This window comes from Xyrauchen texanus, chromosome 30 (assembly GCF_025860055.1).
Source record: "Xyrauchen texanus isolate HMW12.3.18 chromosome 30, RBS_HiC_50CHRs, whole genome shotgun sequence".
Lineage (NCBI taxonomy): Eukaryota > Metazoa > Chordata > Actinopteri > Cypriniformes > Catostomidae > Xyrauchen > Xyrauchen texanus.
The window spans coordinates 28,528,779-28,543,333 of record NC_068305.1 but is presented as its reverse complement, the minus strand read 5'-3'; the positions used below and the strand labels follow the sequence as shown (position 1 = coordinate 28,543,333).

Sequence of the window (14,555 nt, the reverse complement as noted above, 5' to 3'; positions counted from 1 at the left end):
AAGTGTTTCGGGCAATATTATCTGCTCATATTCAGCCAAATGCTTCAGAACTCATTGGACGGCGCTTCACAGTACAGATGGACAATGACCCGAAGCATACTGTGAAAGCAACCAAATAGTTTTTTAAGGGAAAGAAGTGGAATGTTATGCAATGGCCAAGTCAATCACCTGACCTGAATCAGATTGAGCATGCATTTCACTTGCTGAAGACAAAACTGAAGGGAAAATGCCCCAAGAACAAGCAGGAACTGAAGACAGTTGCAGTAGAGGCCTGGCAGAGCATCACCAGGGATGAAATCCAGCATCTGGTGATGTCTATGCGTTCCAGACTTCAGTCTTGAAGTCTCTTAAAAAGTGGGAGGCACATATACAAACTGTTGTAATTCCTACACCATTCACCTGATTTGGATGTAGATACCCTCAAATTAAAGCTGAAAGTCTGCAGTTAAAGCACATCTTGTTGTTTCTTAGTTTCATTTCAAATCCATTGTGGTGGTGTATAGAGCCAAAAAGATTAGAATTGTGTCGATGTCCCAATATTTATGGACCTGACTCTATATGTATATGTGTAATGTAATATAAATATATATATATATATATATATATATATATATATATATATATATATATATATATATATATATATTAGTCATACAATCACATACAAGTGATCATCAATAATTTGATGACAGCTCATTGCCTTGTTGAATGAGGTAAACACTACTGTGACAATTTGCCATATGCGATAGTCAAGCAAGTCTTTCGATCCAAAATACTTGCATACCCATGACAGGAAGAATGTGCTATGCTATCCGTGTTTTTTCTTGGCTACATCTTCCACGGTTGTATTGAAAAATTCTGTTAGTTTACTGTGATAAATGTTAGTAAGGGTGTTGACGTGAAGATGTGAAAAGTCTTGTAATTGATGTTGGTGCAACAAGGCAGGCGTTTTCTCTCTCCTTCAGCGCTGTTCAGAATATCAGGGCTCTTTAGTCATTTGACATGGTTGAATTGCTCCAAAGCATTTTAAAAGCGAAAATTCTCATGTAGAATTCAAATGTGTTGCGTGCACCTCCATATTGAGGGAAGCCCGATTTAATTGTGTATGTGAGCTGCTACGTGCCATCCATGTCCCACATGAGAAGCATATTTAGCACTTATAAAGTGAGATGAATATCATAAGGTTGCTGTATCGCTTGACAGAAATGCGTACAGATGTGGCTGGTATTAGAGTGTTAAAATAAAGGTGCATCTTAAAAAAATAAACATCGATCTTTGTATCAATGAGATTTCATTGTTGGTTAATTGATCAATGCATTGATGCAGATCAATGGATTGTTACACCCCTATTCTTTATTCAATTAGATCTCAATATTCAAATGGGGGGGGGGAATCACTATTAGCTAGTAAATTTTATTTTCACCAGACTTTTGACAACATGAACAGTTAGTGTAATGAAACAGAAAACTGAAAAAGATATTAATTAACTAGAGAAGGGGGCATCTTCACATATATATCGTTTTCATATATATTACTTTACGCAATATAGTATGCAATATTGTACATTTTATTTTATATTTCACTTTTGATCATTTTAATCACATTTTAGCTTGTGTAAAGATGCACAAATTTCACATTCTATCAATTTACACCGATCAGCCACAACATTAAAACCACCTGCCTAATATCATGTTGTGCCAAAACAGCTCTGACCCCTCAAGTCATGGAGTCCATAAGACTTCTAAAGGTGTCCTCTGGTATCTGGCACCAAGACGTTAGCAGCAGATCCTTTAAGTCCTGTAAGTTGCGAAGTGGGGCCTCGATGGATCGGACTTGTTGGTCCAGCACATCTCATAGATACTCAATCAGATTGAGATCTGGGGAATTTGGAGGCCAAGTCAACACCTTGAACTCTTTGTCATGTTCCTCAAACCATTCCTGAAAATTTTTTGCAGTGTGGCAGGGCACATTATCCTGCTGAAAGAGGCCATCTCTTCCCCAGGTAAATGACGCACACGCATCTGGCCGTCCACATGATCTAAAAGAAAACGTGATTCATCAGACCAGGCCACCTTCTTCCATTGCTCCATCATCCAGTTCTGACGCTCACATGCCCATTGTCTGTGCTTTCAGCAGTGGACAAGAGTCAGCATGGGCACTCTTATCAGTCTGCTGCTACGCAACCCCATATGATGTAAGCTATGATGCACTGTGTGTTCTGACACCTTTCTATCATGGCCAGAAAAATGTTTTTCAGCAATTTGTGCTACAGTAGGTCTTCTGTGGGATTGGACCAGACGGGCTAGCCTTCACTGGTTCACTGGTTGTCCTTCTTTGGACCACTTTTGGTAGGTAATAACCACTGCATTCCGGGAACAACCCACAAGACCTGCCATTTTGGAGATTCTCTGACCCAGTCATCAAGCCATCATAATTTTGCTCTTGTCAAAGTCGCTCAGATCCTTACGATTAACAATTTTTCCTGCTTCCAACACATGAAATACAAGAACTGACTGTTCATTTGCTGCCTAATATATCCCACCCCTTGACAGGTACCAATATAATGAGATGATAAATGTTATTCACTTCATCTGTCAGTGGTTTTAATGTTGTGTCTGATCAGTGTATATGATGTCATGAAATTGCATTTTGAATAATGTCACAAGCTGTTGTCACTGTTTTAAATTTCATACACATTTTTATCAAAATATTCACAAGGTTGGAACCTAATAATGAAAATAAAATTACACATTATAATTATTCAATAATTATATTAGAAAAATTATAATTTAATTGCTACTATATGAAAACCACTATGCAATAAATTAATAAATTAAATTACCAAAACCTTAATAATAAACTCTTTAATATTTACAGTGTTTTCTGAAGTTAAATATTTCACAATGTATGATTGTACCTTTTAAATATGCATGTATTTACAATGATTATACTTACAACATTACAAAAATGTTTAACATGTTTGTTTATATACACTTGTGCGATTTACATTGAGCTTACCTTGATATGTATAACAAGCGCTAAAATGGTAAAAAAAAAAAAGTTGCCAGCCACCGCCAGGGTTTTTGACGATTTTCGCTAAACTTTAATGGCCCGCAGAATATTTTCTTCCATGAATATATGAAGATGCTATAAATCACAATAAAGAGCTGAGCCTCTGCTTTTAGGCAAAAAAAACGATTTTATTTTATCTTCATTTGTTCTTTTTTTATTGCGACTTGAACAGAGGTCGGTTTTGTCAAAAAACATTTCAGACAAAAAGCTGATAAAAAGGCATGTTTATGTCTGATATTTTGAGCTTCTCAATACTCCACTTCTTCATGTTTGAGACGATCGCAGTCTGTTTCTTTGATCAAAGAGTTGCGTACTCTTTCAAAACATGCGGAGGGGTCTTCCTTACCGTATAACACCTAAAACACGGAAACCCGGAAAATTCCGTGTTTGGCGGGGAAGCGTTTTTTCATAAAACACGGAAAATTCCGTGTTTGGCGGGGAAGCGTTTTTTCATAAAACACGGAAAATTCCGTGTTTGGCGGGGAAAGAGTTAAAAAGAACCAGCAGCTTCAGAGAGAATATATACGGTTGAATGAGCACAGTGCACGAGAGAGAACTTGCATGGTTGTCGTTCCCTCGTCTTTGCAATGTATGATTTGAATTGATGTTTCTTTTTGATCAGAATTGATGTTTCTTTTTATATTTTTGATCACCAGCTGACTGTAAATAACAGAAAGAGACATAAAATTTAAGTGCCTGGGTCTTGTCTTTGGACACACAATACACAGAATAAAGCAAAAGGAAAATATTATTTGTATAATGTGTATTGACTTGCACTGCCATGCAGAGAACGGGGGCTACAAATCTAACGGTACCCTTTTAAGCGGAGGTGCCTTTAAAAGTACAGAGATTTAAGCGGAGGTGTCTTTACTACAGTGTCTTTAACCCCCCCAACAACTATTGCCGCACCACCCTTTCCCCCACCCACCACTCAACAACTATTGACGGCAGATTTCTGTTCACACTCTGTCCATGTCCTTTCACCCCTGCTAAGGTCTGTGCATGTCACTGTTGACTTGCTTGTACAAATATTTATTATACACGTCTTCAAATTCAGATATACAACTGCTCAAGTTTTGCAACACTTTTTCCATCTAACAGACATCCAACAGGTGCATTACTGAAAGCTATGCTTTAAAACTGAGAATGTTGTGAAAACAGTCCGTAGAAAAGTTTGAACAATTTTACCAATTTTAGTTGCACCATTTTAGTCGCATAACACGCATTTTGGTCACAAATGTGAGTGATTTACTCACAATTTAAAGGGCTGCTGCAGTTTTGGTTCGCTTTGGTTGAATTATCTGCAAGTGCCTTCTCGGATTTGTGGAGGCACTGGCTTCCTAACATTAAATATATATATATATATATATATATATATATATATATATATATATATATATATATATTTACATTTCTAGCCATAACACAATAATATATTCACAGAGAGCTCCAGATAACCAAAACATACTCACTACTCTTCATCTCTCATGCAGAAAAAATAATGTGAGTGAAGGCATAGTTGCATGTGTGTGCATTTGCGTGGCTGCTGACATTGATGGATTGTTACCACATGTTGCTGACGGACAAAAAGGTCTCTGTGTTCCAGAGAGATTCGGTGTGCAGCTGGGCGCTCAGTTAACAACCTCCCCAACACACACACACACAGAAAGATACTTTACATTCAAACTGATTAGACATTTACACAAAACATGGGTGAAATGTAAACATAATATGTGAAAACTGGTATTGTTTAGATTTGATGTAATCCTTTTAGGATTACAAAAAGGCAATGTGTTAGAACCTCATTAGTTTCAGGGTGAAAGGGATGAGCTTTGTAGATTAAGGAAAGAGTGAGTATTGTTTTCCAAATGAGAGGATAATAATAGGTTTAGCACGGTGTGTGCTCTTTTGCATCTCATAATTTTTATGTAGACCACATTGAGCACATTAATTTGATTGACTATGTACTGTGTATGTATTTTATTTATTTATTTATTTTGAGCTGGAGGGCTACTTACACAATATGTCATGTAGATGTACAAATGGAGTGAGAGGAGGGATAGGAATCCAAGCCTTTTGCAGCTTCTGCATGCTATGCTATATTTTATGGTAGTGCAGGGCAGTTGAGTTCCTTTAAGACAGCAAGTGTTGCTATCAGAAAAGGCACAGAGACTGATACATTGGCAATTAACACACACACACATGCACACACACACACACACACACAATAATAATAAACACACTCTTAAGCAATTAAAAAGCTCTTCTCCTGAGGGCCCTACCCAGAAAAGGATAACGTAATAAAGATAAATAAGCAGTTAAAAAAGGGAAGGTAAAGGCATTCAAAGTAGTGGAATATAAGGAAAAATGAATGTCATTGGCATACGTTCATTTAGAGCTGCCAAACAAGCGGAGCAAGATAATGAATAGTTCTTAATTACTTCATTCACAACATGTTGCTCCATTGAGGTTTAAGTCATACCCTTCCACCTCTTTTCCCTCACACACATGCTCATGCACACAAACATTATGTCATTAAACTCTAGAGAGACTTGGCACAGTAAACACTAGTATCCGTGGCATCACTCATCTTAGCTCAACACACACAAACACATATCTTGTGAGACATGTAATGGTACTTTGGTTTAGCATGAAATGTATTCATCGGGTGACATGAACTAAGCTGAAGTTTAGTTCATTTTTAGTACTTTTTAGAATTTGGAATGTATAGAATGATACTAAAATATATGATACTCTAATATATTGAATCACTATTGTTCAGTTTCATTTCAAAGTGAATGAAAAAAGTGTAGCCCTGTGCAGCCTACCCCATCACTAAGGGAAAAATAGATTTTAGAAAATGCAACCCGTCTGTTCTGCCAAGGTTACTGGCTGTAAAACGTTTCCTCTGCTAAGTTACTATAGTTACAGGGCACATTATGCTTTCTCAGCCTCTCGAGATCACATTGTATACTTAATACACAATGGCATCTATTTTCCACTGGTTTCCTATTCACTAGCACTGAAAAGTAACTGTTCTTCAGATGACTTTGGCTGCCATGAAAGGAGCATTATTTTGGTCTCTTTTGTGCTTCATCAATGGTCTGTATGATCTGTAAAGATCTTAATGTCTTTCCTCAACAAAGCTGACTTGTGTAGTAACACATGCAGTTCTAGGCGTACGCAAGACTTGAGATGTAAGCTATATATGAGAGTGTCTGTTTGTGTACCAGTATAAAGCTGAAGGAAGATCTGAGGAGGCAAAAGAGGTTAATGGAAGTTCTAAAAGTCACTTTGGAGAGAAAACAAAAAAGAAATGCCTGATAAATGGAATAATAAAATGGAAATTGCTTATTTTATGAATCATGTGTTGGTGACTGATTCATAACCACCTTTTTTTCTGTGGTCTCTGTTGCTCTCTCTATAGAACTCTATCCGGCATAATCTGTCCTTGCACAGCCGTTTCATCCGTGTACAAAATGAGGGAACTGGAAAGAGCTCTTGGTGGATGATCAATCCTGAAGGGGGGCGGGGAGGCAAAGCACCAAGGCGACGGGCAGTCTCCATGGACAATGGTAACAAATACACCAAGAGTGCACGAGGGCGTGCGGCTAAGAAAAAGGCAGCACTTCAGGCTGCCCGAGAGGGTTCACTGGAGAATGTTTCTGGTGGTGGTCTTTCCAAGTGGCCAGGAAGTCCCACTTCCCGTAGCAGTGATGAACTGGAATCATGTTGGACTGACTTCCGCTCTCGAACTAACTCCAATGCTAGCACACTGAGTGGACGTCTGTCACCCATTCTGGCCAACCCAGAGCTTGATGATGTCCCAGATGGTCCACCCCTTTCTCCAATGCTCTACTCCAGCCCCAGCAGCCTCTCTCCTCCCTCGTACTCCTCATCCAACTCCAAAACCTGCCCAGCTGAACTTCCAGGGCTAGCGGACCTGACTGGAACAATGAATCTCAATGAGGCTGACAACCTAATGGACGATCTTTTGGACAATATCACTACACAAGTGCAGGCAGTTCAAAGTTCTTCTGCTTTTAGTTTTGGATCTAAAAATGCAGCATCTCCCCCCAGCTGCACTTCATCCCAAACTGTGGGCAACCACAGTGGAGGATTCACTAACCCCATTTTTGGGCCTTCGACTGGAGGGCTACGTCAGACACCTATGCAGACCATCCAGGAAAACAAGCAAACATCATTCTCTAGCATTTCTTGTTTTGGGAACTCTCTTCAAGAGCTGCTGAACTCTGATTTGTTGGTCTCTCACAGTCATAGTGATGTCATGATGACGCAGTCAGACCCACTCATATCACAGGCCAGTGCTGCAGTCACCTCTCAAAATGCCCGCCTTCGCAATGGCCTCATGCTCCGTAATGATCCCATGATGTCATCATTCAGTTCTGTGCTAAATGGGCGAAGCAGCCATCTCCAGAACAAGCAACATCATCAGGGGTCCAGTGCCCAGGGTTCTTTGTGTTCCCTCTCCAACAACAGGGTGCAAAGTCTTGCTAATAATGCTAATAATTTAGTCTCTGCAAAGCAGCATTTACAGCCACAGTCCTCCATGATGATGACTGAGACTTCACTTTACTGTGGGCTGAATGGAAGTAATGGGATGGGGATCTGTCACCCCTCAGGAACAGACCGTTTTCCCTCAGACTTGGACCTTGACATTTTTAACGGGAGTCTGGATTGTGACGTGGATTCAATAATCCGTTCAGAACTAATGGACTCTGATGGACTGGATTTTAACTTTGATGCATTGGTGCAAAATGCTGTTAGTCTGAATCCTGTGGGAAACTTCACCGGGACAAAGCAGTCCAATCAAAGCTGGGTACCCGGCTGACAGCTGTCACATAGGTAAGCAAAAATGCAAAGTCATAGCTGTACATGTCATGAAGAAACAAAAGGCAAATTAATATCATATATTACTATGAAGAACTGTGATGGTGACAGACATGAATAATCAAGAGTCACTGTTAAATTGATGTGTTTTTTTTTCTTGGTCTTTTTAGATTACTGCAAATTGTGTTGTACTACAGGACTTGTATTATGTTTGTTATAACATTTATTTAATTCAGAGATTACTTATCTTTCTCTCTATCTCTTGTCTGGGCTCCGAACTGCAGAGAAAACAACAAATATAAGAATGACAACTACAAAAAAATTCTGCACAAAAACCAATCAAACAGAGACTTGAACTACCCTTTTTGTCAAGTTTGCTGTCTGCGTTAAGCACTGGATGATACTCCTGTTTACAGGTCTATCTGACTGCAACACCCTGAAGAACTGGACCAACAGTTCAGCAGACATAGACTCAAACAATAGACTGCCCAATGGAGAAACAAAAACTAACAGTGAACTCACAGATCATTATGCAACAACATGCAGTGTTTAAAATAATCCCATTGTTAGTGAAGAAGAAAAAAATATTTTTAAATGAGTAACTGAGGCATGTTGTAACTTTTCTTTCATTAAAGTAGTTTCCTTGGGTGGGGTCTCTATACTCTTTCTGTTTTACCTAACATATTTGTTAAAGAATTGGTTCGTTTTGTCATCCTCTAAGCACTTACTGTGTTGTCTTTGATCAGTATATAAATACAACTTGGAGGTCGAAAGTTATCCTTGAAAATTTCCGAGCTCAGGTGGAGTAATGTAGAGCACTTCATCCTGTGCTTTTGTGTTTAATTTACTGTTACCATGCAGTAGTTATTTCCAAATCTGAAATATAGTTGCCTCGTAACAATATTGAAGTAATACATTTTGTGGCAGGATATAACCAGATAAGGAGTGATTACGTGTGTGTAATGTCTGTAACTGTACAAAAAATGCTGGTAAATTGATAGCTTATCAGGTGGAGGCATCTTATTTTGAAAGCAAAGCTATGGAATTTTCACATTTAAATGTAGCCAAAAGTAATGAATAAATAAAAATTTACTTGCATTTGTGGACATTTCCATGCCATAACAGGTGCTAAATTATCAGTGTTGAGCCCTGTCCTTTATTAAGGCATCTGTGTTTCCCTGGCCACAAGGACATAACATAAATTATTAGCATAATGGGAGCATTCATTGGTGGAAATGCCTTTCCTCTGGAAGCTATCTTTACTGAGCAAAAACAATAAGCTATATTTTGTGTATTTGCCAAATTACTTGAAATTTGTAGATGCTGGCAGCCAAAATCACAAAACACAGTGAAATTCTGGGACGTTTTGGTCCCTGTATGCAAAATGCATCACTATTGCTCAGGGGAGAGTTGGGCCTCCATTTCAACATCAGGGCCTACTCTTTGAATTTACTGCAACCTGACTGTACACAATTTCAAAAGTGTTTTATGAACATTTGAACATGAACAACATTCTTCTAAAGCAAGAAGATAAAACAACAGGAATCCATCCTGTATTGTCAATTTTTTGATGTGTTTATTGGGGGTTGTCTCTTTATTAAATGTTTTTTTTTTTTTGTTCATTTGTGCTCACTATTATCACAATTATCACAACATGTACAAATTCTAATTTTCTGTGTTTTGTTCCTCAAAGAGGTTTACCCTTCACTGCCATGTATGCATGCATGTAAATGTACATATGCATAATGTGAAATGCATATATATGTATAGTGTGCTGTGAAAAATATTTCCTGATTTCTTCTATTGTTGTGTATTTTTCATTTTTTATTGTTTTAGATCTACAAACGAGATATAACATAAAACAAAGGCAACCCGAGTAAACAAATATATATATTTTTATAGCAAAAATATAATCCAACACCAATATCACCAATGTGAAATACTAACTGCCCCTTTAAACTTAATAGCTGGTTGTGCCACCTTTAGCAGCAACAGCTGCAAGCAAACACTTCGATAACTGGAGATCAGTCTTTCACAGTTTTGGAATTTTGTCCCACTCTTCTTTACAGCACTGCTTTAGTTCAGCCACATTGGAGGGTTTTCGAGCCCATTTAAGGTCCTGCCACAGCATCTCAATTGGGTTGGACTCAGAGTTGGACTTACTTCTGTGCTTTGGATCATTGTCTTGCTGCATAATCCAGTTGCACATGAGCTTCAACTCACAGACTGATGATCGATCATTCTCCTTTAGGATTTTCTGGGAGAGAGCAGAATTCATGTTTCCCTAAATTATTTCAAGTTGCCCTGGCCCTGAAGCAGCAAAGCATCCCCAAACCATCACACTACCACCACCATGCTTGACTGTAGGTATGATGTTCTTTTTGTGGAATTCTATGTTTGATTTGGGGCAGATGTAACAGGACACCTGACTTCCAAACAGTTCCACTTTCGAATCATCAGTCCACAAAACATTCTCCCAAAGGCTTTGAGGATCATCAAGGTGTGTTTTGGCAAAATTCAGATGAGCCTTAATGTTCTTCTGGGTTAGCAGTGGTTTTTGCCTTGCCACTCTTCCATGAATGGCATTTTTGGCCAGTGTCTTTCTGATAGTTGAGACATGAACAGTGACCTTTATGTATGCGCACGAGAGGCCTGCTGTTCCTTGGATGTTGTCCTTTTGTGACTTGCCACTATTTCATTAATGGCATTTTTGGCCAGTGTCTTTCTGATAATGGAGACATGAACATGCGAGAGAGGCCTGCAGTTCCTTGGATGTTGTCCTTGTTTTTTTGTGACTTCCTGGATGATTTATCGCTGTGCTCTTAGAGAAATTTTAGAAGGTTAACCACTAGTGGGAAGGTTCACTACTGTGCCAAGTTTTCTCCATTTGGATAAAAGGGCTCTCTCTGTGGTTCTTTGGAGTCCCAGAGCCTTTGAAATCGCATTGTAACCCTTCCCAGACTGATGTATTTCAATCACCTTTTTCCTCATCATTTCTGGAATTTCTTTCGACCTTGGCATAGTGTGCTACTGGGTGAGACCTTTTAGCCAACTTCATGCTGCTGAAAAAGTTATATTTTGGTGTTGATTTGATTGAACAGGGCTGGCAGTAATCAGGCCTGGGTGTGTCTATTTCAGCTGAACCCCAATATGAATGCAGTTTATAGATTTGGGGATTTAGTAACTAAGGGGGCAAATACTTTTTCACACATGCCTTGTTTGCATTGGATAATTTTGCCTTTGTTTTATGTTATATCTCGTTTGTAGATCTAAAACAATTTAGTATGAGATATACTGTACACAAAAACAGAAGAAATCAGGATGGGGCAAATACTTTTTCACAGCACTGTACATCCTGCTATACTTATGTAATGTATTGATAATGCAGAAATATTTGGCAAAATCCATGTACTGAACAAAACCATGCAATTGTTACACTGGGAGTTGGCCATATAAGGTTATAGCAGGGGTGTCAATCTCATTTTAAGTCAGGGGACAGATCAGACTAAATGTCAGCCCTTATGTGGGCTGATTTTTTCTTTTAATTTGATAAACCTTGGTGTACGCATGGAGATAGCATGCACAATACATGCTATTCTTGAGCTAATATAGTCCAGAATTAACTTTGTGCTGCTTTGATAATGAACATTAATGTAAAACAAAATATAGCACATGGAATTTACAAATGTCCTTTACAAGAGGCCTTTTGATGCCATAAATACAAAATTGGTAATAATAATTATAATAACAACATCAAATCAGTATTAATGTCTCATAGCCTATCTAATAATTAGATTATTCAGTGTAGACTTATAATACAATTGAAAAATTAATTAATCACCCCCAAATTTAGTTTGCAGCTGTCCATGTTGTCATTAGTGCCATAAGCAACTCACATAATTGTGGGAAAATAAAGTGAATTGCCCTGGGACAGTTTTGTCACCCGCAAATACAGTGCGTAAGCGTGAGTTACTAATGCTGAACATAATTAAAAGAAAGGCTCTACCACTTTAAGATCCTGCTGTAGCTAGAATAAATATGAGTACATAATATGGGTATAATGAATTAATTTGTTTTAACATAATCTTTTTTTCCCCCCCTAAATCATCTCTCAAAGCCATGTGTTTGACACCCCTGGTTTATAGCATGATCCTACATCCTACAGCTTCTGCCTTAATATTCATTACATTTTCCAGGCACACAATCACAACGTAACTTATGCAATAAATTCATAGGTCGGGAAATCATCCATAGAGGACAGCTGAACCTTTTAAAAAAAATTAAAAATCCAAAGTTCTTGTTTTTCCAAATAATGAGACAGAGACTTGTCTTCCCATTTACAACCAGCCGCATCCTTAAACATTACAGGTGTTATTTAGATTACCCATGGTGATAATTCCTGCATCTTATCACCCTGATCGTAGCCTTCCTTTTTGCATCTTCTTCTGCTTATTACATTTGCTTTTTGACCTCTTTATCGTATAGTCATATGGTTTCTCTGTGAGATGTTTGTGCTTATTTGTTCCTATGTACTCCATTTTGAATTCTAATCTAGTTTATAAAAAAAATGGTGCATATGTAAATAAAGCTTGGTTGAGCTATATGTGTCTGCTGTGGTTATTTAAAATGTAAGCATCAAATTATACATCCAACAAGTCCCAACATGATGGATTTATATTACTGCTTCCTCGTAGGCTATTTTGTGGCTTTTGTTTGAAATGCACACATTTTGTTACACTATGCATGTTTTTGCTGTTGGCTTATTTTCATTGACTGTGTAAACAACAGGTATGACCTTTTGCGATATTCTTTAAGAAATAATATGTTTGCTAAATTTTATTTTAGGGGGCGGGCAGCAAAAGTGAAATTATGTCTGGAGAACTCTAATTGAGAACCATTTTACTGGATAATTTGTGTTATGTGGCATGTCAACTATGTAAACACGAGAGAGAGAGAGAGAGAGAGAGAGAGAGAGAAACTATGTACATATCAATGCACTGCAATATAGTTTCAATACAATTGATAATCAACATTGATCGAAAAAAAATTTTGAAACACCTGGCCAATCAATGTGCGGAACACACACAATGTGCATTGTGCAAAGCGGGGATTGACTAGAGAGTCAAAATGCCTCACAAAAGGCTAAAATCAGGGGCACAAAAAAGAAATGCGAGCAAACAGAGAGCAAAAGTGAACGAAAAAAGCAGAGGCGATGGCCAAATTTATTGACAAGTATGAAGAACTAGTTATGACAGGCAAACGTGAGGAGCTAGTGTAGACTGGCAAATAAAACTGCAGCTAGCTAGTTTAACATTTAAATAAAGTTAGCACATTCACTTAACTAGATATCAATATAATAGATAGATATAAATGCCCTTATAAGTAGGGATGGGTACCAAAACCCGGTATTAAACAGGCCCCGGTGTTAATTTATTAAAAATCATAGTATTAATAAGCTCCGACATTACGTTTTTTTTTTATGTTTTGGTGTAATTTATAATCACGCTGCTGCAGCCTCTCTACTCTGTTTCAGAGCTGCGTGCCACACACACACACACAAACTCTCTAGGGCTGACCAGATCCCAACAAACCAAATGTGGGACAAAGAGTAGCTATGTTAATGTGGGACACATTACCAATGCTGAGAAGTTTAAATGTTTTATATGACATCTATCTAAATGAAAAAATAAACAACGCAATTTTCCCCGGCGCTATGTAGGCAGCAAAGACAGTGACAGGTCCACCTGAACTTGACCCACATGTGTCCAGAACATACTATATTGCATAAAAAAACTAGACACAGTGCAACGATTGTAACGGATGACACACATAACTGCTGTTTTTAAACATGCTAGAGGGACATCTTTGTCTGTTGCGCCACAGTTGATATCAAACACAGCCCCTTGATGACAGCCTTCCCTGCTTCACAGCCATTGGATACAATTATTTTATTGACATTTTAGATTTGTTTCCAGTGAGATGTTGAGTTTATATAGCGACTTTGCTGTTGTAAACATTACTGTTGCTACTCTAGAAACAACATTTTTTTAAAAAATTATATATTTTTATCAATTATTTAATAATTTATCAAAAACAAACCGATAAGGAGTATCGATCAGAGTAATAGTATTGATAAAATCCTAATGATACCCATCCCTACTTATAAGGCAATTATATTGCAACCTGCTGGAATTACTAAAGCTTGCAATTAGCTAATTTTTAGGCCTGAAGTCAGCTAAAAAATAATCAAAAATACGATATCACCCTCTATCAGAAACTGAGGGAGAGACGAGCATCCCGCAGAGCAGGTCTACTGAGGGAGAGACTAGCTTCCTTAAACAGTGGTTGAGTGAGTAACACAAGGATGGGTGGGTGGTGGACATTGCTGGAGTGGGTGTGGATGAGGGCAGTGCCACGGTAAGTAGGGGTTGCTGTTTTTTTTTTTTTAAATAAATAAAACAAAAATCATTAAGAGTAAGAAAACACTCTTTATTATAATATTAGTTTTTCATATTCAGGTTGGCAATGAGCATGTGAAAGCAGCGTAAAAGCACCCCGCACAGTCAAAGTCTGTCGCACCCCCAATTTGGAAAATGTTGTCCCCCTGTTCATAAATCTCTTGTATGTACATG

At 38.1% G+C, this 14,555-nt stretch overlaps 1 protein-coding gene across 4 annotated transcripts in view; it reads left to right on the top strand.

The window, feature by feature from the left end:
* The window catches only part of LOC127623855 (forkhead box protein O3-like), a 58,647-nt gene extending 46,130 nt beyond the window's left edge, over positions 1 to 12,517 (top strand). For 3 of the 4 annotated variants that reach the window (XM_052098423.1, XM_052098421.1, XM_052098424.1), the window contains exons 4-5: positions 6,500 to 7,938; positions 8,208 to 12,517. In XM_052098423.1, the coding sequence (XP_051954383.1) occupies positions 6,500 to 7,924 (1,425 nt within the window). In that variant the 3' untranslated portion in view covers positions 7,925 to 7,938; positions 8,208 to 12,517. Of the gene's footprint in view, positions 1 to 6,499; positions 7,939 to 8,093 lie in introns of all 4 variants that reach the window. The other variant, XM_052098422.1, reaches the window with a different exon arrangement.
* The last annotated feature ends 2,038 nt before the right edge of the window (positions 12,518 to 14,555 follow it).